Here is a 24,980-nt window from a genome sequence, read left to right on the forward strand (position 1 = left end):
GATGTGAAAAAATGCGAGAAGATAAAAGCAAAGTTGGATGGTAGCTATGGGGACGCTTCGCCATCTATGACCGTAGGTAGATATTGTTTCAACGAGTTTAAACGTGGGCGAACATCCGTTTTTGATGAGGAGCGACCAGACGTGGCCCGGCAGACGGGGTTACCGAGGAAATCATTCTAAAAGTCCGCGACATGATTATCGCTGATCGACAAACGAAAGTGCGCTAAGTAACAGAGGCCATAGATGTGTCGACCGGAATGACAATTAATATTTGACATCATAAGTTGGCGATGGAAACATTGTCGGCCCGATGGATGCTGCCATTGCTCACAAGCAACAGCAAGCCCGGTGCGGCTGTTAAGTTCGAAGCAGTGTTTGGAGCAATTTAAGCGTGATCCGAAGGCATTTTTTCGTTGATTTGTCACCGTTAACCTGGTTGACCTAAGTTGTCATCCTTACACACCAGAAACTAAGCAACAATGAAAACATGGGTTTCTCCCGGTGAATCTGCTCCAAAGAAGGCGAAGACAGTCCCATCGACCGGAAAGTCATGGCAGCGATTTTTGGGATGCGAACGGTGTCATCCTCATGGATTTTTTTTTTGGAAAAAGGAAGAATGATCACTGGAAAATTGGACAACTGAGTTATTGGACCGCTTTCACAAACAATTGAAGAAGACACGGCCGCATTTGGCGAAAAAGAAGTTGCTGTTTCACCACGATAACGCACTAGCTCTTTTATCCGGAGTTGTCGTTGTTGTTGCCATCCTGATCGGGCTCTCTGCGATGGCTCGCGGGAAAATTCGAACAGGAATCAATGTGAAAAAGAAGTTAAACGGAGATATATTTAAAGTAACTTGTCGGACACTTTCCATGATCATTTTGGGTTGTTTAGTGAGCCTAGAGATTAAACGAAGGATAACTCCTGCTAGCAGGTGTTAATTAGGGATCAGTATGCAACTGAGAGTAATTTGAGGGTACAAAAGCCCAATTATCCCCGGTCTTGTATATGGCGTAGCAGTTTGGACGATGCCGATAACTGATGAGAGAGCACTGGGAGCTTTCGAGAGAAAAATTCTTCGAAAAATCTTTGGTCCTCTTTTTCGTAGACGAGAATGAGTTCCGTATCCGATGGAAAAGTGAGCTGTACGAGCTACACCGAGATGTGGACATAGTGAAGCGTATTAAAATACAGCGGCTGCACTGGCTGGGCGATGTCTCGAGGATGAAGAAATGACTCGCGAGAAAAAAAAGTTTAGTTCAAACGGGGAAGTCATCGCCGAGACAGAGGCGTATTTGGGAGAGTTCGACAAATCCTTTTTTTTTGGAGGGGTTAAAAAAATGACCGAAGCGTTGGGAGAAGTGCACCATTCGTAAATTAATTACCATATTTCCTTTTCAGAGAAGCAAAATGCAGTTTTCTTAATTGTTTATAAAACTACTCTAAGTACAAATTTTATTCGTTATGTACAAAATACTTTTGGAACTATTTTAACTATTAATTTCATTGGTGTAAAAATTTACAACTAATTCGTATTTAAGTAAAAATATACGTAAAATACTTTTTAAATTGTTAAACTAAACGCCTATCGATTAATCTAAACAATAATTGCCTTCACTTTCAAACATTTTGTGTTCGCCATAGATATCAACAAGTTTTGCGCGAGCAACAATTCTTTGAAAACTTAATGTCGTTTCATATATTTTTGTATTATAACAAACGTTGTGCATTTAAAAAAAACTTAACAAACTAAAATATTTTATAACAATCTTAAACAATTGTTTGTTTCTTCTTTTTCACAGTTTCAATCGTTTCAAATATACAAAATACGCATAAACCAATCATTTGGAACTTAATAGCTAAAAAATACACACTACGAGTGAGGTACGTGAAGATTTAGAAAAATTCGTAAACGTGACGTCGTAAACTAAATTTCAGCAAAGCAGTTTGCAGCACTCAACATAAAAATAAACTCATCCGCGTTGTCGCATACGTCCTTGAGTTCATTACAATTACACATTACAGTCTGCTGCTCTCGCGCGTGACGGGCGTGTACTTCTCATGCCCATTTGTCGACAGCTGCAGATGTTGTGGAATCACCGCTGGACGTCCATTGTGTGGCAGTGTTTCATCGACGCTGAATACGGAATTGTCATGGCCGCGCATTTGGCGTGTGTGCGCCTCCAAGCCATCGATCTTTTGCTCCCCTTCTGCGGCGGTAGAATCATTGTCCTTTGGTTTGCCCTCCAACAACAAGCAAGTGATGAGGAAGAGGATCGAGCCTAAGCAAATAGATAAGATATAATTCCATAAAGACTTGATTCAGAAATGTTTTTTTCCAAAACTTTGACTTACTTATGCCATAGAAGCCGGCGTAAAAGATCATGAACGCCTCCCGGAAACCGATCATCTTAGCTACAGGATCCAGCAGTATGGGCAAATTACCACCGATGTTGTTCATCACGAATAGAAATACGCCAATTGTTGAAGAGCGCACCTGCAACGGCACTATTTCCACCACAATGGCAAATACAATGCCGAACCACATCTCAGCAAAGAAATAACTGGCACCCAATGTGATCATAGCCCATAGCGGGTCGTAGTATACCGAACCAAATGCTGGCAATGTGGCGATCAGTTGACTTATAGCGAGCACCAAGGCGCGTGAACGTATACCCAACTTAGCTACAATCTTGTCCGATACTACGCCACCAACGACCACGCCCACACTGCCAATACCTATGGTGACGGCAAACAACCACCAGCCGAGATCCACATCGGGGAAGTAAATGTTGTAGTAGAGATCAGCATTGTAAGCGAAGGTCATGCCACCCGAGTGCCGAATGGAGGCGGCGATCATCAACATAATCATGGCCGGATTGGCTAGCACTTTCCATAGGCCAATTTTCTTACCATCCTTGCTGCGATCAGCCTCGCCAATTGCTTTGCGTTCCGGCTCCTTGAGTGTAGTGCCAGTCAGTGCGGCCAACAATACGGCCAATACACCAGTACCCAGGTAACACATACGCCAGCCAAGATTGAAGAAATTCGATTTGGTAATATAACGACCCACTGGAAAAGCAATACCGTAGCCGCCGTAGATACCCCAGTTGAAAATGGCCATGACAAGTGCGCGTTTATTTTCAGGGAAAATGTCAGACATGATGCCTGTGGCCAGCGGATTACAGCCTGATTCACTGTTGAACGAAAAGATTCATTTATTCATAATTTGCCCACAAGTTGTGGTATCCGTAACACTCACCCTAATGCCAGCACCATACGCAACAACAACAGCTGCCAGTAGGCATTTACAGTACCCTGTAAAATTATGGCGACTGCAAAGATTAGTGTGCAAACTGTTAACATTTTGACACGATTATATTTGTCTGCCGCGAAGCCCATGAAAACGCCAGCAATAGTGAAGACCAAGATGAAGGTGGGGCCAGCGAGTATTTGATAATCGATACCCAAGCCATTGTAATTCCATTCACAGTACGAAGTTTCATTCAGCCTTAAGGCAAGACAGCTGTAGGATAAAGCGAAGAAAATTGTGAAAAATATTGTACTTGCACTTAAAAAAGGGGAAGTGTCAATGTGTAAATGTGAATATATTACACACACACATACCTGTCCTCTTCCTTTACTACTGAGCATTGCTTTGGCAAATCATGACGATTGAAATTGGTATTATTCTGCTGACAAGCTTTGTCGCCATAATCCAATTCAATGGCGGTCTGTTTCGATGTAACACCGATGAGGTAGTGACCCAATTCACCGAGAATATAACCAACTGTTAGTACCGCTAACACATAGGCATTGTAAAAGCCGCTTAGCTTCTGAACTATTGGAACCATTTTGTAGCTAAATTGTATGCTGGAAATATAGAAAAAGAAGGTAGGGTTAGTTAATGATTTCAAAAACCAGAAGTGGAATAAAAAGAGGTTGTCTGTAAAGTCGGTTTACTGACGATAGTTTAACGTGATAACGTCATAAGAAAATACTGATTGAATGGTTGCATTTTTGAAAAGAAAATTTTAATTTTATTTGTTTGATAGATATTTTGTATGGATATAGAGAATGAGTTAACATTAACATAACATAATATACTTTAACATAACATAACATAACATAACATAACATAACATAACATAACATAACATAACATAACATAACATAACATAACATAACATAACATAACATAACATAACATAACATAACATAACATAACATAACATAACATAACATAACATAACATAACATAACATAACATAACATAACATAACATAACATAACATAACATAACATAACATAACATAACATAACATAACATATTATAACATAACATAACATAACATGCTGTTCAAGCAAGGTAACGACGCATGAGCAAGATAACGACGCATTTTTTGGTGCGTGCCATGTCAAAAAATAATAATAACATTAAAACAACAGGTATTATTAACAAACTTGGTTTTATTTTAAATTCTTCAAGTAAATCAAATTAATAATAATCAATAAGAAGGCATATGCAAATACAAATAAGTGAATTTATATATGTACATATGCGCATTTACATACACATATACGCTCACTTAAGTAGGAGAGAGCAAGATGTCGAACGTTGCCGTTCGTTTGCTTTGTTTGCTTTGTCGTTCGTTCCGCGCTTTCGCTTGCAGTTCATTCAAGGTAACGGCAATGAGCAAGGTAACGAGAAATGAGCAAGGTAACGGCAATGAGCAAGGTAACGACACATTTTTTCGTGCGTGCAGCCTGTTAAATCGAATTATAAGACGTTATCACGTCAAAAAAAAAAAACGAAGCATTGAACATAATTTAGAAGGGGAATAATTAGTGATAATAATTAATGATAAAGTTATATGTTTGAATAATTGCAAAAAAAAAAAACTCTTACTTAAATATAAATATTTAGAAAACTAAATTTGAAAATGTATTATATTATATTAAAATGTCTTTTAAAAGTAGGCGTCTAGCCTTTATACTGTATTGCCATTACAGATCGCAGGCAACCGAATCACCGTAGAACTGGCATTGGAAGTAGAAAGATGGGTTGCTGAATTTAGATACGGTCGTACAAGCCTTGAAGAATATTCACGTCAAGGACGTTCAAAAACAGCAGCAACACCAAAAATTATAGAAAAAATACAGGATATCTGTAAATATGTAGAAAAAAATACAGGTATTGGAAAATCATCGAGTGACTGTAAGAAGTTCAATAGAAGCCCTAAGCATCCCATTGCGCAGTGTAAGCAATATTTTGACTGAAGTATTGGGTTTCAGAAAGCAGCAATGGGTGCCACATTCGCTAACAATTTGCCCACTTTTTTCATTCGAATGCGACTTTCTCGGCAACATTTAGAGCGTTTTCGAAAGGATATAATGAATTTTGATCGTTGATTCATCATTATGAATGAGATTTGGGTCTAGCACCATGATCCTAAATCAAAACAAGAGGCTAAAGAGTGACGACATTCATCGGGAGACTCTTACCACCTTCTTAAGCTCTCGACCCCCAAATACCGTCATCGGGGTCTAACCATAACCCATTGCAGACGAACACCTCCAACTTCCCCGAGAGTCCCGATTAATCTTGGCACATTTACGTTCTAGATACTGTAGCAGGTTAAACTCCTACCTATCCAGAATCGACCCTGACATACTAATCATATGTTCGGCATGTGAAGGAATCCGGCACAACACTAACCACCTTTTCACATTCCCCATCAATACCACTCATCTAACACCCCTCTCCCTCTGGACCTACCGTTAGATGAGCTAGACGAATACGACCGGTGATTACACTATACTGACAGGGCTTGTATTATTGCTACAACAACAACAAACGCCATCAGAATTGAAAGTAACCTCTCCGACCCGTTCTATACCAAGCGAGGTTTCAGACACAGCGATTCTCTATCTTGTGACTTTTTCAACCTCTAGTTGGAAAAAATCTTTCGCACTGCCGAGCTGAACCGCACTGGTATCATTTATAAGAGTACCATGCTACTAGCATGTGCCGACGACATCGATGGCGAAACCAACCGCGCTGTATGCTCGGCATACTCCAGTTTAAAGAGAGAGGCGAGCAATGTGGGTCTTGCGGTGAATGAGGGTAAAACAAAGTACCTGCTGTCAACACATAAACAGTCTTCGCGTCTTGGACAATATGTCAGTGTTGACAACCAATTTGAAGTTGTGAAGGACTTTGTCTACCTTGGAACCAGTATTAATAACAGAAATGACGTCAGTCTGGAGATCAAACGAAGAATAACTCTTGCCAACAGGTGTTACTTTGGCCGCAGTAGGCAATTGAGAAGTAGAGCTCTCTCTCGAAGTACTAAACTGGTACTCTACAAAACGTTCATCTTTCCCGTCCTATTATAATGAAAAAGTTTTGGGAGCCTTCGAGAGAAAAATTCGACGCAAGATCTTTGGCCCCCTCCACGTTAGTGTGGAGTAGCGCTTACGGTGAAACAGCGAGTTGTGTATAGTTAAGCGTGTAAAAATACAGCGACTACGCTGGCTTGGTTATGTCACCCGTATGAAAAAAGACACTCCAATAAGGCGAATTTACGTTACGGTACCTCAAAAAGGAAGGCGTGGAAGACCACATCTCCGTTGGAAAGATCAAGTGCGGCAGAACCTGTTGTCACTTGAGATTTCCAACTAGCACCAACGAGCGCAGGACAGAAACAGCTGGCGCGCCAATTCTCACCGACTCGCCGACTCACGGTTGTAGAGCCTTATAAGTAAGTAAGTAGCTTAATTGTTCGCTGAACCAGCGAAAACAAAAAATATGTAGAATAGAAACTAATTTAAATGTTTTCCTTCAATTGAATATACTTTTCGCCTTTTTTCACGATTCATGCATTTCCGAAGAAAATAATATTCAATGTCAATAAAATTGATTTACTTGCACGAGTATGTATGAATATATACATATACATATCTACACACGAAAGCAAACTCCATCTGTTGTCCACACTTTAACATTTCAATTCTGTTACAATTCCAAAATAGTACAATAATTTATTATTATACAAGCAAAAAATAAAAAATAAATGATAGTCACGATAAATTGTCGTCAAATGCCGCAATGATTGTATTCGACCGTATAAATTTTTCTATTCTTATGTGCGCATGTGTGTCTGTAACATACATTCGCTGTGAGGAAAAGCAAGCAAGTCTGAACTGTGATTCTTCTAGCGAAATTGAAATCATTGCTAGCTCGTTTTCCGCCTACTTTCACTGCAAGTTAATGCTGTATTTTACAAATTTACTGTCTCGGTAGTTTAATGTAGTCATTGTTTCATAGTTCCTGACGCCTGATTTGGCAAAAAAAAAGAGTTAATTACCCGTGTACTCCTTTTTCCAGCTGTAATTCTGCTCATAAAATTGTTAGCTTGTCTATTTTTGCGCCGATTTGTAGTAGTGAAAAACTAGTTACTAGTCACTACCAGAGTGGTCTCCTTTTACTAATGATTCTGATTTAAAAAATTACCTTACAAGCTCACATTTTTCCGGCAGGGTAACATTTCCTGCAGAGAACGAATGAATTCACGTTCTCTGTTTCGTGTACGAGTGTACAAATTCCACAATGATTTATCGATATCGGCACGATTGTGGTTTCGCATCGAATTTTCATATAATTGTTTGTGTGAGTGTGTTTGGTATGTGTTAGACAAATATTCTAATAGTTGCTCTCATTTTTGACGTGTGGTAATATTTTAATTGCTCACTTTTTTTGTGAGAACTGTTTTTGTTTGTTGTTATTTGTTTTTGTTTGATGCTATATATGCCTGTGTAAAGTTTTGCCGAAAAACGTGACTGGTATTTGAAAGGCAAAAAGGAAATTAATTTTGTGCGCGTAATGAGCAAGGTTGTTAGGACTTCAGTTTTACCTTTTTTAGGAGAATAATGCAATGGGAAGTATCCATAAAATTCATGTGATGCTGGAGTGATTAATTTTGAGTGTGCCGTGCGTGTGTATATACATACATATGTACATATGCAGGCATACCGAAATGAAATCAGAAGCGATTTTTTTGCAACATTCGTTTAAGAAAAAAAATAAAACAATAATACTACGAGCATAAGTAATACAAATATTCCGCTTTTTTATTTCCTACTTTCCTACCTGTGTGTGGGTAGTTAATAAAGAAGAATCTTAATTAAATGTATCCATTATTATAAAATATAAAAATTGCATGTATGTACATACATACATATGTATATACATACTTGTATGCACAAGTGTACCTACAAACGCAATTACGTAATTCTACTGTCTTCTACACAAACCGGTATAATTTCTATATAAAAATAGCTTTTAGTAAAAAATGATTATTTATTTATTTTCTATTATTTTTTATTGGCCAAGCAAATTGCTTCGTAGCCAAATCAAACGCCAACTCCGCATCACATCTTCAAGTAATAAATCACTGACGCGTTCAAGGCATAAAATTAAAGTTTTTGATTCAATTTTTTTCATTGATAAATTTCCATGTCTGTACCTGTAGGTTTTACACGGTTAGCGCTTTTTTGGGTAAGTGAAAGAAATAAAGAAAAAATCAAAGTCAGATGTATCGTAGCTGAATATATATGTAGATTATAATTAGTGTATGTATGTTTGATATATTTTTTTAACAGATCGAGATATTTCTTATATCTCATTATATTTCGAAAAGTTGTGTGCATGGTCTCAAATGATTAAGGGGCGTAAAGGTTCTTAGAAAATATGTATAAAAAGCTGACAGTCAACTAAATCCGACGCATATGCATACATATGTACAAATTGGCACAAAATTAATCATCCAATTGTGTTTTTGCATAACTTTTTTACTAAATAACTTTCCCTAAACAGAAAAAATGGCTTTGACTGTTGCAAATCTGTATTTTGACCTTTACACGCTCCATTACTTTTGTCTCTTTGTATACTGCGGCTGTTTAGTTCGCAACGGTATTTGCAAAAATTCGAAATCTTCTTATAGGGTGATTAATTTTGCGCCACCTTGTAAATAGGTGGCACCTAGATAACTCCTTTTGTCTCCTTATATCTGCTTCAAAATATATTTTCATTACTTCAAGATTAATGCTGCCGATTTCTAGAAACTTTCTGTTTACTTTGTGGAGAATGTTGAGCAACTGTTCCCTTCAGACCGACTCAATTTTCCAGTAGAACGATGAGCAATTCAATTCTTCAACTTCAACTCAGTGTGAAGTGGCCAAAAAAAATGTCCGAAAAGACGAAAAATGAGTACTTTCCGATCGAACAATAAAATGCCAAGGGTGCATTAAAAGCTACGCGATCCAGAGAAAGTGGACACCTACTAAACACATTCTGAAGTTGGGGAACCAGTGAGCATTTCGAAGAGCAATCGAAAGAAATTTTTTTTTGTCAAATAATGGCATGATTCATAAAGTATCTTGGATAGCAAACATATAGGTCACCCCTTATATTACGATAAATTACTAAAAACGAGACAACCATATACAAATAGATGCGCATATAAGTATATGTATGTTATAGTACTGAAACAGCGAATTTGAATGCTTAAAAAATATTTTTAAAAAATCTCATAGTCTCATAGCCTCATAGCCTGACGTAAGAGCAACTAATTCGCCGTATGAATTGGTGCCAAAAGTTGCCAAAAATGCTTGATATAAACAGGCGCGGCGATGCGCCGACCAAGGCTCAAAATAACTCTCCGAAACTCGCAAATTTTCAAATGGAGCGTATTCCTTGCCAGCTAAGTGGTACACCATGCAGTATCAGTCATTATCATCATCATCGTTTCCTTCATCTCCCGTTGGAGTATAGGACATCCGCCTATGCACCGGGTTAGTGCACCTGGAAGTGGTGATTCATCCAGAATCCATGTAGCGCTTCCGCACGATTTTGTTGCCTCATCCTCGGTTGTTTACAGCATAACTTTATCCAGTCTGTGCGGTTTAAGATCTTTGGATAGATAGATATACGCGGTTTGCACTTCGATCTCATGGTCTTTTGTGCCCTCTGCTCATCACAGTTTTTCATCCAAGCCCAGTTTCCACTATCAAACTCAGGATAGATCTGAGTTGGATTGAGCGGATGTGCCTTTCCTCTGACTGTAATTGGCTAATATGTCTCAACCTTCTCCACGCTATAGAGCTGCATTTCCGGAGAAGGTGCATTGGAGTATCCTCAGATTGATCGCAGAAACGGCAAGAATCCGTAGACCAAATCCCGATCATATGCAGATGACTTCACAGTCTGCAGTGGTCTGTGAGGATGACCGTAAGCATTCTTAGTTTATCCTTGGGGAGGTTATGAGTTTTTGTAAACCTCTATTGGTTGTACCCTCCCAGTAAAGATTTCGCCCCATTGGTGCCAGCAAACCTCGCTTAGCCCTAGCTCTTCACTCCTCAGCTTCTCCTTGATGGCGTGTTGTCCTTCTCTCACCAATGCGCCCGCTACTTCGTTCCCAGTTATACCTCTGTATCCTGTGGCCCAAATTAGCCAGATGCAATTGAGCATTCCTAGTAGATTAAGTTTCTCGATACACTCAAGGACCAGTGAGGATTTGATCTCGCAGGACGTAAGGGTCTTGAGTGCCGCCTGACTGTCACTCAGAATGACAATTTGCGCATTCCAGACATTCCTGTTTAAGTTTATCTCTACCCATAGACAATAGCATACATCTCCGCTTGGAAGATGCTTGGAAAACTACCAATCGGCATAGACCATTTGATTCTGAGGCCGAAAATTCCAGCGCCTATGCCTTCTGGGTTCTTCAAGCCATCAGTGTACCAGTGCAGGGAACATTCCTGGAGTTTCTTTCCAAATACAAGTCTACTCCAATTCAGCTTATTGTTCAGTTCAATTCTGAACTTCTTTTCGAATTTGATCACCTTAGTGATATCATCTCTGGGTAGCTGGGTGTGTGGGAGATCCTTATTAGGTAGTTGAAGTCTAAGCTAGCAAGTTGTTGGAGTCTCTCGAACAATGGTTTGCCCAGGGTTGACATTCTCCATCTACAATCCGCGATTCGGCGGTATTTTGAGGAATTTATATTTTTGATTGCACCCAGTGGTGTGAATACCTATTCTGCAAGATTTTAGAGTAAAATGTGTCAAAATTTGCAATGGAAACGTCTAATGCCACCTGACAACACTAGAAGTGCCCAAGACCTGAAATATAAATAGCAATTCTCGTAGTATACCTACTTGAAAATAGTAGTAGTAAAGGGTGTTTTTTTTAGAGGTTAGGTTTTCAAGTTGGCACTACTTTTTTCGTAGATGGTCTTTTTGACAGCTGTCACTTGATTTATGCTCAGTTTGGTTTGCCATTTCATAATGAATAGACTTACACCTGAACAACGTTTGCAAATCGTGCAAATTTATTACGAAAATAATGGTTCGGTTCGTGCGACGCATCACAAGAAAATTTTGTTCAGCGATGAAGCTCACTTTTGGTTGAATGGGTATGTCAATAAGCAAAATTTTCGCATTTGGAGTGAACATAATCCACAAGCCATTGCTGAGACGCCGTTACATCCTCAAAAAGTCACTGTTTGGTGTGCTCTATGGGCAGAGGGAATCATTGGTCCATATTTCTTTAAAAATGAAGCCGGCCATAATGTTACAGTCAATGGAGAGCGCTATAGAGCCATGATTAATGACTTTTTCGTGCCTGAATTGGACGATGTTGATGTGGACGACCTTTGGTTCTAACAAGACGGCGCTACATGCCATACAGCCAACGCAACAATCGATTTATTGAAGGAAACTTTTGGTGAGGGCATTATCTCGCGCCGTGGACCTGTGGCGTGGCCTCCAAGATCGTGCGATATAACACCGCTGGACTATTTCTTGTGGGGCTATGTGAAGTCGCTTGTCTACGCAGATAAGCCCGAGACGATTGACGTCTTGGAAGAGAATATTCGGCGCGTCATTGCTGACATACGGCCCCAACAGCCGCGGCGGCCACTTGCCCGAAATCATTTTTAAAACATAATGGCAAACCCTTATCTTTATAATAAAGCTAAATTCTTGGCCATAACATTAAATTATATACGTTTTATTTCATCTTGAAAACCTAACCTCTAAAAAAAACACCCTTTATATCTACTTCAATACCTATTTCAAAAATATTTTCGAAAAAAGCGCTTTATTATTTGCTATACTCCTTTAATTCTAGTCTAAATTGAAATACCGCAAGCATTTTTAAATACCATTTCGGCAACCCTTTGGCATGCGATTGAATGAATAGTCAAATCAACCACTACTTACATAAATATGTATGTATGTATGTGTAGTTCCAAGGGAGTTCGCTAAAATGGTTTGAATTTATGTAAATGTGACATGTTCTACCGCCTAAACTAGAACGTGTGTGTGAAGTTATAGACAACCATTGTTGAATATTCATTTTCCGCTTGCTTTATTATTATGTTGTCTTGGGCTTTTTTCACATTTTAAGCGGATATGCCGGCTAATGGAATTCGTATGTAAAACATTGTTTGGGTTCAAAAGCCAACTTGAAGGTTCAGCGCATAATAAGAATCTATGAACAATCACCATCACCATCACCTGCAGATAATCGCATAAAAACGCTAATAGCATACATACAAACATACAATAGCATACTATATAAATACACACACACGGGCATACATAGCCATACCTACGTAGCCAAAAACAAACGTCAAACATTTTGTAATTGCAAATGCCTTTCATTTCGCACTAAACAAATTAAGAAATCACTCAATGATTAAGTACACGCAAATTATTCCATTTCATGCATTAACAGATACATCAAACGCAATCTGACAGCGAAACACAGTAAAAGTGACACTGGTGCCAAATTGACAGCCGCACTTTGTGCCATAAAAATCAATGAAACAAGTCAAAAAACAATGAAAAAGCGTAACAGTTCAATTATTACCACAAGTTTGCGGTTTTATTAATTGACTTCTCGGACACATCCATATGCATAAAAGTTCCTAAGCAGGCTATGCGGCTTACAATAAATAAAAAATTAACTATATTATCTTTTTTTCTTAGACGCTAGCCACAGCTTTTCAGAATTTATTGTACCCACACTTTGCTGTACTCAGGGTATTCACACAGTACGCTAAATGCACTAAGTAAATGACAAGCCCATACGTGGGGTGTCTTAAAAGTAATCTGGTCATGCAAGAGAGCCTCATATGAGAAAATAATACAATGAAACTCTACTTATTTCAGTTCAGTTGATCCATTAGCCTTCTAAACACCTTAAATTCCTTCTTAATTCTTAAAATGTCTAGGCGAAGTGCTCAAAACAGTTTTTGTTGTTGTTGAATATGAATTTTCTTTGACTTAGGTTAACAAGGTTTTAACTCAAGTAATACTTAGAATTGTATGCCCTTAGCGATAAAAGGTAATTTGTTCTTTTTGTATTTATATTTTATTCTTGCATGAGTACTTTATAACTGTGCCGATTTTATGCGTAATGGCCTTTTTGCGGGTTAGGTTTTTTTGCATGTAAATAATTAACGGAAAATACGTTACAATTATTCAATATTAAATAAGAAAATAACGTAATTAGTCAGTTAAGTAATTTAATTATGCTGTTAAGAATCTTATGCGGCTTCTTTGTTTGTGGAGCTTTTACAGCTCATTCGATGCTGACTGGACTGAACAAATGAATCGGACTGCGATAGGTGGATATATCTACTACACACTTACTCACCCATACTACTATGCGGAGAACGTTACTATGTGTATATGAAAGTGTACGCAAACAGGTGAATGTTGACAGCGCAAAGTGAGAGGTCAATGTGAATCATTTGAGTTAATTTGTTCATATGAATTGAGATAGTAAGTGGAAATGAAGGGATTTGACTAATAAGCTCTATAAGTGAATTTACCTTTTTTGGAATTTCTATTTTAACATAATAATTTTTGTGCATGTACGATGTAGGTGGTGTTTATATATGCATATGTAAGTCCATACGAAGCTTAAGGGCAATTCACGATTTATGGCATTTTTGGTCAAATAATACAATAAATACAACGAATCGTGCGCGCACTCAGTAGAAGTTTGTTGTGCTGCGCAACAGCAGCCAATGTTTGTTTTTATTGATATTAAGTCTGTTCATGAAGCAAATGCAATAATTTATAACAATTGTTACATGTTGGCGCTCATGTATCCAAACAACTTGCAAAGTAGGGGAAAGTGAGATAGCGAAATGGCATTTCATTTCGAGGGGAAGTTGTAAGTTTTCACTGCACAAATTTTTACTTGTACGAATTCGCAATTGCTATGAATAATACAAAACCAGAATATAAATACCAAAAGCCCTTAACCCTTACAATGTGAAGGACTAAGCACAAAAACCACTTCACAGGCCGCAGTGTGCTATGACCCCATAATAAGAATACTCGTAATAATAAAATTTATGATTTTCTATAAATTCAAACAGTTCAGATTCGAACAAAAATTTAATCAATGTACTAAAAGTTATTATTCAATACTCGATTCCCTCATTTTCACATACATCTAAGTTAACAAATTGATTTAAATAATGATTTATTAGCACTAAAATAAAGTTCAAATTCTTGATAATTTGCCACCGCACTTTTGCGGCTTACAGCGATTAACCCCCAACTAACTCAAGAATGTGACAGTGTAAATAACCAGTTTGTCATTGACTTTGTCTACGAATTCCAAATAATTACGAGTACAATCGAACCGGTTTTTTTACATCGTTGTAGGTGGCGCCTTGAAATCATAGCAAGCGCATGGCTGCTGCGTGACTCACTTAAGATTTACCTTGAAATTATCGCATGCAAAAGCAGTAAATATTCCAAAAAAAAAACCGCAAAAACTTATTGTAATGCAACTCTTAACGGCTTAACCAAAACTCGATGCAACGATTGGGGCATCCCCTTTCGTGAAAGAGAGCGAAAGTGGCTGCATTGCAACTTGTCGCTTCGCCAAACTGATGGCACCGTGGTGCGCATACGCGTCGAAAGGAGAAGAATGCGAAGAGGAGTGCAGCCGGTGTGAAGGCAATTTAAAGAATTTGAGCTGCAAGGTGGCGCAAAAAGTGTCATGCGACTATCTTTTGTTTGTAATTTCAAATATATTAAAAAAATTAATTATATTAAAAAAAATTTAATTTGTTAGATATAATTTATATATATATATATATAATTTTATTATGTTATATTATGCTGTGGTATGTTATGTTTTGTTTTGCTATCTTATTTTATTTAATTTTTTTTCGATTTAAGTTTTAATTTGTTAGATACATAATTTTATGTTGTGTTATGTTATGTTGTGCTATGCTGTGTTGTGCTATGCTTAGTTTTACATCGTATTTAATTTAATTTCGTTTTAATTTAAGCTTTAATTTGTTAGATATATATATATGTAGTATAATTTTGTTATGTTATGTTGTGTTATGCTTTGCTTTGTGATGTTATGTTTTTGTTGGGTTTACTCTCATAATTCGATGTAATTCATTTTTACCTTATTTTATGTTCTACCTTTTTATTCTATTCCATTTTGTTTGATATGTAATTTTATTAAGTTTATTATGTTGTGTTATGTTATGTTCTTTTTTTCTATGCAACGTTATGTTTTGTTATGCACGCTTATTTTAGTTAATTTTTATATTGTTATATACAAACTTTTATTATGTTATGTTATGTTATGCCGTGTTATGTTATGCTCTGTTTTGCCACACTATGTTAAGTCTTGTAACATTGTTTTATTTAATTTTTGTTTTTATTTTTTATTATTGTATATTTTCTATAATTTAATTTTTATTTATTTATTTTAGCTTATTTCACACATTTTATCTCATTTCATTATATCTTTTTACTAATATATTTCATTTATTTTAATTTATTTAATTTTACTTGCTGCAAAAATGGGCTAGGTATGCATTTCCAATGCCACAATGACAGACATCTGCTGCTGCCAACATGAGTGACACTTCGATTAATGTGTTGCGACAGCAGCGATGCTACGATTTGTCATTGCATTTTGATAACATATTTTTAAGAATAGAAACTGCAACCGATTTGGAAGAACAATACATTTCGAATGTCTAATATAGTCAATGGCAATTTGAAGTAAATATCAATTAGAGAATTCTTGAACTCTTGAACTGCAAAATGCATTCACTTCATACATTATACATACCCGTATATTATAAGGTGTACTTATTTATGTACATACTATGCATATATATATAAGTATAAAAAAACTGGGTTAGATTAGATGTAAGCCTTATAAGTGTAAATACTGCATTAATATCCATTTTAAGTAGAAGTCTACAGTTTTCATAAAAATTCCTACAACTTTGCCCTTTTAAGTGTCTGCTGTCTGGAAGCCTGAATAGTTTAAGTGGCTATCTCGCTTAATTAACCAAATTCTGTAAATGGCAATAGTAATCCAACTTAAATTTTTCGCAGTTTCATGAAATATGAAGAAACGGCGAAATTTCCAATCACTTGAACTGCCTCGAAATCTTAGAAAAATTTGAGGTTACTAAGAGGGCTTTGCTATAGGTATGTATGTATTTATATTATATTATATTACATATTATAGATATGTAATAAAGTTGGGCCAAACATCTAACAGAAGCTGACGCGCCAATTATTTATTTATTTTTTTTAATAAAGTGCATTTTAGGAACTTATTGACAATTTTTAACAATTTATTAGTTTGTTATTTATTTTTAATAATTTTTTCTAAGAAAATGTAGTTAATTCTATTGTACTACAAAAACCATATAAATCGAGGTTTCAAATTAAAAAAAATCAAAAAATTTCCTTCAGATTTTAGTTTTATAGCCCATTGAATTTGAGTACATTAAAGTGCAAATTAATAGCCCATTGACTTTTAGTATATTAAAGTGTAAGTTTGAAGTAATTCTAAATTCGCTTTGATTTTTCAGAACTTGTTTTGCTGGCGGTTTTGCGTGTTTTCTTCCACATACGAAAAATGTTGCTTCATCTTTCATTTGAATGTACGAACAATCTTTGAAGCTATGAAACGTTTGGATTCGCAGAATTCATTACGCAAATGGCTTTACTTCATCAGCATTTCCTTATGTAATCGCCTAATCCTCATTGTAGAATTTACACATAATAACTGAAGCGCTCTTATTGGATATAGAACAAGCATATTTGCTTTAGGTGAAACTTGCATAGCTCATTTTGCAACTGGTATAATTGTAGTCACTTTGCAACTAGTGTAACTGCGCCCATTAAATATCAGAATGTTTCTTGACCAGTTGAGTTTTTCACTGCAGGAATCGTCAAAAAATAATAATAAATATGAGTGTATTTCAAATATTGTGTTAAGCCATCTACAGCCAAGGTACTAATCGTTTCTTTTTTTGTAAAGTGAGTATACAAACGCACGCTACACCTTTACAGCTAATAATTTAAAAAAGGGCTTAACCCTTCAATTTATTATTTTTATCATAAAAACAAAACGTCTGACTTATAAAAACAATATTTATCTCCAATAAGAATACCTCCTTATATAAAGAAAACAAAAACAATAACAATAACAAAATTGCACATGCGTCTGTGCACTTAAGGGAGTAGTGCATAAATTAGCGATTTAACCGGTTCACTGCGCCAGTAGTGCAAGTGTCGTTGCGGTCAAGTGTGCACACCTACCTGCATTATTAATTTTTCTTTTAATGTAATTTTAAAATCAGAATTAACTGGTGGTTTTGCGTCTTCTCAAAAATACCGTTTTCCTGTTAAGCAGAATTGTGAATTAACGACAAGCCTCGTGCTTGGCCACATATATTTTTTTAGAACAAATAACCTGAAAGGGCCGCTTTTCTGCGCATACTTAATTTTTTGCCGCACTGTGGCAAAACATGCAAATATTTACCTAAAAAGAGATAACAGACGTACATATCTGGGGTCATAAATCGCATTGCGACTTTCAATATTTAACTCGCTTGTTGCCAGCTGCACTTGCATTGCTTGTGCCTGCGGCCACACACAGGAAGTCTGAAACTACAGCACGCAGACATTTTTCTTGCAGTTTTAGTTATTTTTGTTTTTGCTTTTTTACTTCATTTTGGGGTTTTTCACAGATTTCGTTTTCTTTACTTCTTTCTGGATTCAAGTTTCTGCAGCCGACCTGTTTTGCCATAATCACGAACATTCTCGCTGAAAGTAAAATGGCTCAAAGACTGGTTAAATTTTTATGTTTGGCAAAGTTTATTACCCAAATAAATGTTACGTATGGAATACTGACGAAAAGACGGTATCTGGCTGAGAACATAGATTTACCAGAGTTAATTGAAGGTAATCAACGAGTTGAAGATTTGGGCAGAGTTTGTCTTGAAAGCTGTGGTATACATTAATTTTGATGTGGCGCTACAAGTAAAGGGACTTACAATTTTGTGGCAGTAAATGGTATTTAAGCGATTGAATTCTACAAGAGGCACATATTTTCTCGCCTTCTAGAAGAGCATCAATTAGGCTCCTAAAATAAGCAGAACGTTCTAGTTGAATGGCAATCAGAATGGGACCAGTCACCTAAAGACCGTTGAACGCATAGGTTGATCCCACGGATTAACATTAATTGAAGCCAAGGAATGATGCTCTACGAACGCAGCAGCAAGAACAACTGCCGTGGTGATAAAATGCAGCAAATGTAACTGACGATTGAGCTTATTGCTTACTATGGCCTTCATACGTAATTACTAAATCCGCAGCCCTGTAGGATGAACCGTCAGACTTGAGATGTTTTTAGTGACTAAGGCTTTCGATAGTTTTTACACCTCATAAAAAAAAAAGAAAATCAGTGCTCATCGCTCACTCATCCTCTGTCTGAGAAGGACTTTTGCTACCATCCTATCAGACCTTTTCTGGAAATTTGCTTGTTTTGCTGGTGTCAAAACTGCGCCAATGGCTCTCATGAGATTTACCCTATGGCCAGAAAGTATCGGAAATGTTAAAACAAAACAGGGTTAAATTTCAGGCAAATTTATTTTATCCCTGTCAAAATATGACACGTCTGAGGCCACACACATGTGCCAACGTTTAATCTAGTCCTCCATGCACCCCTGATAGGCCGACGAAGGGATGGCCTTCAGCTCGTTCGTCGCATTTTTTTGATCTCCTCTATCGACAGAAATCTCCTTTCACGAAGTGGTAAACAAAAAGAAGTCGCACGGGGCCATATCAGGTGAATACGGTGCTTGCCCGATGGTATTTGCTTGGTGTTTGGTCAAATAATCCAGCACAATTTGAGCCCTGTGCGATGGCGCGTTGTCATCATGCAAAATCAAAGAATTGTTTGCCCACATTTCCGGCCATTTTCGACGTACAGCATCTCTCAAACGCTTCAAAACGGATAAATAATATTTTTTATTGACGGTGTGGCCCGATGGAAGAAAACAGTCAAAATCATCTTCCCGGTACTTTCTGACCATAGGGTATTACTGAGAGCCTTGATGTATCCGACAGTTCGCGCTATACTTGGCTCTAAAATTGGATTCGGTCGAATTGGGCCATACAAAAGTAACCGCAGTTTGCCAACTCATTAGCCAGTTCGTTGCCTTGAACACCACAGTGTCCCGGCACCCAGATAAGTTCAAGCTTATTTCGCCAGGCAACAGAGTTAAGCCTCAACTTAACTTACATTCCTGAACAATTTTTGTATAAATGCAAGCGGCTTCTAAGGCCTGTAAAGCAGCTTTGCTATCACTGCAAACCCTGAACACAACAACAAGAACAAGAAAAATAAATACATTTTCGCGTATGTGTGTACACATGTATGTGTACCAATTAGTGAATAGTGAGATGCGCTTAAAAGATACGAACAATCGTTTGGCCGCACTTACAAAGAAGGCGAAGTGCTCTGAGAAGGCATTGCATTAAATAGACCAACGGGTCGCACAAAAAACTAAATTTCCAATACAATCGAAAGCATTGAAGACCACTTATTGCAACATTATAAGGATTTGCTCGCGTGTTGGCAAGCAATTAGGCATACATCCATACATGCATACATGCATGTATGCACAATCCATATAAGTGTGTGTAGAGTTCTTAAAATAAATTAGCACAGCAATTACTTAGACCATAAAACATCATTTTCTTATTAACTTAAATGACAAATTGCATGCTGATGCTGCGCGTGTAAGCATTTATTGAATACGAGAATTTCAAAAATTTTTCAAATGACACAATTTTTGAATAATTTTGCATTTTCTCTCACCTATTTTTCTCTAATTGAATGCTGCTTTAATGTAATTTTAAGTAGTTTATCGCGCGCTTATAATTATTTGAATTAACTACACATATGCATATGTATGTATATGTATGTATGTATGTATATATGCACATGTACGTATGTAAATATGTATGTATGTATGTATGCATGCATGTATATCCATCAATGCAGCCACTATCAAGGTTAACCGGTTGCTCCCTTCATTCAACGTTTGCATACAACTCAATACAGTTTTATTGAAATTCATATAAAGGCGTTTATTTATAGCTGCTTAACGTTGTGCCAATACGAGTGCGCTAGGCAAGAATCAATTAATAACTATAAAAAAGTACTTACATAAAAAAAAATCATAACTACGAGTGGGTAAGTGAGTATTATAATTTTGATATTTTTATATTGTATATTAGTTAGACAGATATGTTTAGACTTTGATATCTGTTTTTCTAGAAGCAAGTTTATGAAATGCGCATGCGCGCGCACCGTTCATTCTTGTGCTTACGTATTTGATTTATGGCAACAGGTGTGAATTGATAAAGAAAATCCTATCGTGCATGACAACAGTCACCGGAATTACAGACATCAAGCGCAGCTGTTCGGCCAGATGTGAGGCGTTCGACAGTGGCGGAGGTGTGCATGGAGGAGGAATGATTTGCAAAAATGTGAGAAAATGAAAAATGTAAAACAAAGAAAATCTGAAAAACTTTTAATTGTATATATTTTAATATTAAAATGTAGAATTTGCTGATTGCATGCTTATAGATAACGATTAAAAAACAAAGAACAAACAACAAAAACAAAAAAAAATTACATGAAAAATAGACCTTGAATAGACATGAATAGACGTTGCTCATTAATGTGAAAGTCGAAGTAACAGGTGTGCAATTGTATAAAGCCCCATTCAAATGTCAGTCAGCGTTATGGCCCACCTACAACCGCAAACAAACGTCAATACAAACGACAAATATGAAACGAAGTGATGCCTGCAGACTTACGACGATGATAACTGGTTTCTGTTCTATTGGGAAACAAGCAGCCAAAATGGGCAACTCTTACAGAACACACTGTCACAGTTGACCAGTCAACCAGAGAAAAAGGAAAATATCCGCCACTTCCTCTGTGAATGCCTCTCCTTATGTAAGGAGAGAATGTCAAACCTTGGCAAACTACTGTTCGAGTGGTCTCGAAACACCGTCTGGCTTAGACTGGATATAGTCATGTTGTAAATATCTATCAATCGCCACTTTAACCAACCAACCTGCAGTTAGATTAGATTAGATTAGATTTGTGGGGAGTTGGACAAGTCCAAGCACTCACTCAGGAGAGCATTGTACTACACCCGGAAAGATTTCAGTAGAAAGAATAAAGAGATAGGAAAGATAAAATGTGGGCGGTATGACGGAAAAATTCGTTTGAGGTCACTCTTCCACAAATCTTTCACAATTCATTGATGAATCTTAAGAGATCCGGAAGAGGAAGTGTATGAACTTTATCCATACTCTGTATATAGCAACCCAATATCCTAAGTCTGATTCTGGAAAACGCCGGACAGCTAGAGAGAAAATGCTCTGCAGTGTCGGCATCCTCAAGACAGGATAGGCATATCGGGCTGTCGACAACCCCATAGCAGCTATATGCTGACCACAGGCATTGTGCCCTGTGTTTACACCCACCAGTACTCTTAAGTCCTTTCTGTTGAGTTTTAGTAGAAAGGTTTTCTGTTTGGTTCTTTCACAAAGCACTTGGCTCCATGGGTAGACCTCTGACGAAATTGCTCGAGACCGGGCTTATTACCTGCTCGATTTTAAAGCGTTTTTCTGAAACTTTTTAATAATGAAGTCCATAAGGTCCAGGGATACCTCGAAAACCTCTTAAACAAATGCATATTATTTTTGTTTTTATAAAAACAAGCGTTTTTTACCGAATTTGTTGCTAATTATTCTGATAGCCTTAAAATTTTCTGAGTCTAAATCCGAGGTACGAATTGCCAGATTAGCTCGATTTTTCTTAGATAATCTCAAGTAACTGCTAAAAAGCATAAATTAAAACTTTTTTTCAAAAAAAATTTCCTGAAGAATCCAAATCTGAAGATCGAATTGATCGATTTTCCTTAAATAATTTAAAGGTTAGGTTAGGTTAGCCTGGTTGGCAATAAGACCTTTTGGTCCCTAGCGATACCAGATGGAGACCGACCTCTATGAATACTTGAAGTAGACATCATGTAGGATGTCAGCGCTTTTGGCGAATCTAAGTAGGGCTGGGAGCTCCGCTTTTGAGACGTCTTCCAGACCCTCAAACAGTGGGGCTCCCAGGCATTTTAGTCGCGTTTTTAATAATGCCGGACAAGCGCACAGAAGGTGTTCTAAAGTCTCCTCAACATCCTCTCTGCATTTTCTGCATTTGTCCGTGTTAGCAATCCCTATCTTGTACGCATATGCAGCCAATAGATTGTGGCCTGTTAGCATACCTATGATAGTTCTGCATTCCTTTCGCGAGAGCGTAAGTACGAATGGAGTCAGTTTTTTGTCGTTAGTTCTACACATGACTTTTGTTGTTTTGCATGTGGTCAAGTTAGTCCACCTAGCTTCCACTTGCCTTTTCATGTGGTCGTCCATTTCGTTGTATATTGTGTTTAGCGGTTTTGGTATGTCGTTCTCTTGTTCAAGTGGTAGCCTCACAGCACTTTTTGCTATCTCATCTACTATTTCGTTCTCCATAATGCCTTTGTGACCAGGTACCCAGTAGATATGCAGCCTATTGTTTCCGGCTAGCCTTTCTATGGCTTCCCTGCTCCGTCGAACGTTTTTGGACTTAATACAATATGAGCTTATTGCTCTTATTGCTGCTTGACTGTCCACGTATATATTAATTGTTGAGTTCTTTCTTGTTCTAGAGTAGGCTAGCTCCGCGGCCTTCCCCACAGCAAAAACTTCCGCTTGGAAAATACTGCTGTTGTCTGGCAGCTTGATAGGCTGCCTTATTCCTAGTTTTGAGCAGTAAATACCCGCTCCCACTCCGTCTGGAGTTTTCGAGCCGTCTGTATAGATGTGAAAAGTTCTATGGCGAGGCTTCATGCCTTTGTGCCATCCCTCCTCTTCAATTGTAGTGCGAAACCTTCTCTCCCAATTAAAGTACGGAGTCATATAGTCCGTGCCACCTGAGCTCCACTTTCCTATTGAGCTGTAATTTAAAAAAATTACAAAAAATTCACGAATCAAATGCCAAAAATTCTTTTTTCCAATGCATTTCTTCCTTCTGAACCCGAATCCACCGTCTGAATCGGTTAAATCTTTCTCCAATGAGTCAGAATTGTCAGATTGATTTATTTTTTAAATCATCTCTGAAAATTACTAAAAAACTTAACTAAGTAAATACCCAAAGATTTTCTTCCCCGATGCATTTGTTTTCGCTGTCCGTCCGAATCCAAAGTCTGAATCCCTAAATTGAATCGATAGTCTTAAAACCTACTAAAACACATGAATTAAAGACCAAAAAAACAGATTTTTTCCGATTTTTAAATCCGGGTCGTTCCGGTTACGTAGAACCGACTGTAGTGGGAACGTAATCTGAATCGCCAAATTAACTCTATATTTTTTAGATAATACCAAAAACTACTAAAAAACATGGATAAAAGCAACCAAAAAAAATTTTTTCTCGCTGAGTGAGAATCACCAGATTGGTTCATTTTTTTAGATAATCTCAAAAAAAAGCTACTAAAATCATCATTTAAAGGCAAAAAAAGTAGGTAATTTTTGATTGCATGTTTCCACTATGAGACCAAATCCGAAGGCTGCATCGCCCGATTTTTAGAAGATTTCATAAAATACTAAAAAAAAAATACAGACAGAAGGCAAAAAAAATATTTCACCTAATGCATTTGTCGCTGCCAAATCCGAATCTGGAGCCGGGATTGTTGGATTGGCAGTTTGGGAAACTTTTGCTTACAAGGTTTTAACTTTATGTAGAAAAAGTCTTATGAGTATTTCAAGTTAGGATTTAAAATTTTCTAATTTACAAGAAATTATTATTATTTTTTGTTTTTTGATTTTTATGCTAGAAATGTGTGCTGAAATTCGTATGCAGCGCACGAAAGTAGTAAAACCGCAGCGTGTGCGCGAAGTGCTGAGAAGTTGGTAACACAAAGCTTTGTCGCTAGTTATCAGCACCCGGTGCATGCGCTTTAATAATGACTTAGACCTCAACTCACTCCACTCACATGTAAAAATGATTCATTTGAGATTAAAATTGTTATTAAAAGTTTTTAGTGGTTCGTCTAAGCTCAGCGGATTTGATATAAAAAATTTTATTATATTGTTTTTGTGTGCAAAATTAGCTTGGCGATAGAATAAAAAGGCGTAAAACGCTGATTAATTCATTAGCATTTGTCGCTGCTAAATAATTATAAAATGTTGTGCATTGAATTAGTTTAGCCGCAAATTATACATTTTAATTAAATGCAGTCCACTTGCTTGCATACGTTTGTGCATTGTACATATTTACATATTCGTTATGGACAAGCATTTGAATATCTAAGTGTGCAAGTTTGTATGTGGCATGACTTTCAATTTTAGTTTTTTTATTCACTTTAATTTCACTAGTCTTTTTTCTGTGTCATTGTCTGATTTACCGATTTAATTACATAACACACACACACACACATATTCATATACGTATCGAACGCTTGGGTATTTAGCCAGCGTCATGCTTCAATGCTTGATTAGCG

The 24,980-nt window shown here is 37.1% G+C and overlaps 1 protein-coding gene across 1 annotated transcript in view; it reads right to left on the minus strand.

The window, feature by feature from the left end:
• Nucleotides 1-1,416: 1,416 nt before the first annotated feature.
• LOC129237427 (putative metabolite transport protein HI_1104) overlaps nt 1,417-24,980 on the minus strand; it is a 49,522-nt gene continuing 25,958 nt past the window's right edge. The window contains exons 2-5 of the mRNA XM_054872174.1: nt 3,628-3,873; nt 3,263-3,526; nt 2,356-3,197; nt 1,417-2,282 (exon numbers count right to left, since the gene is read on the minus strand). Of these exons, the coding sequence (XP_054728149.1) occupies nt 2,020-2,282; nt 2,356-3,197; nt 3,263-3,526; nt 3,628-3,854 (1,596 nt within the window). The 5' untranslated portion in view covers nt 3,855-3,873 and the 3' untranslated portion in view covers nt 1,417-2,019. The remainder of the gene's footprint in view (nt 2,283-2,355; nt 3,198-3,262; nt 3,527-3,627; nt 3,874-24,980) is intronic.

Source organism: Anastrepha obliqua, chromosome 2 (assembly GCF_027943255.1).
Source record: "Anastrepha obliqua isolate idAnaObli1 chromosome 2, idAnaObli1_1.0, whole genome shotgun sequence".
Lineage (NCBI taxonomy): Eukaryota > Metazoa > Arthropoda > Insecta > Diptera > Tephritidae > Anastrepha > Anastrepha obliqua.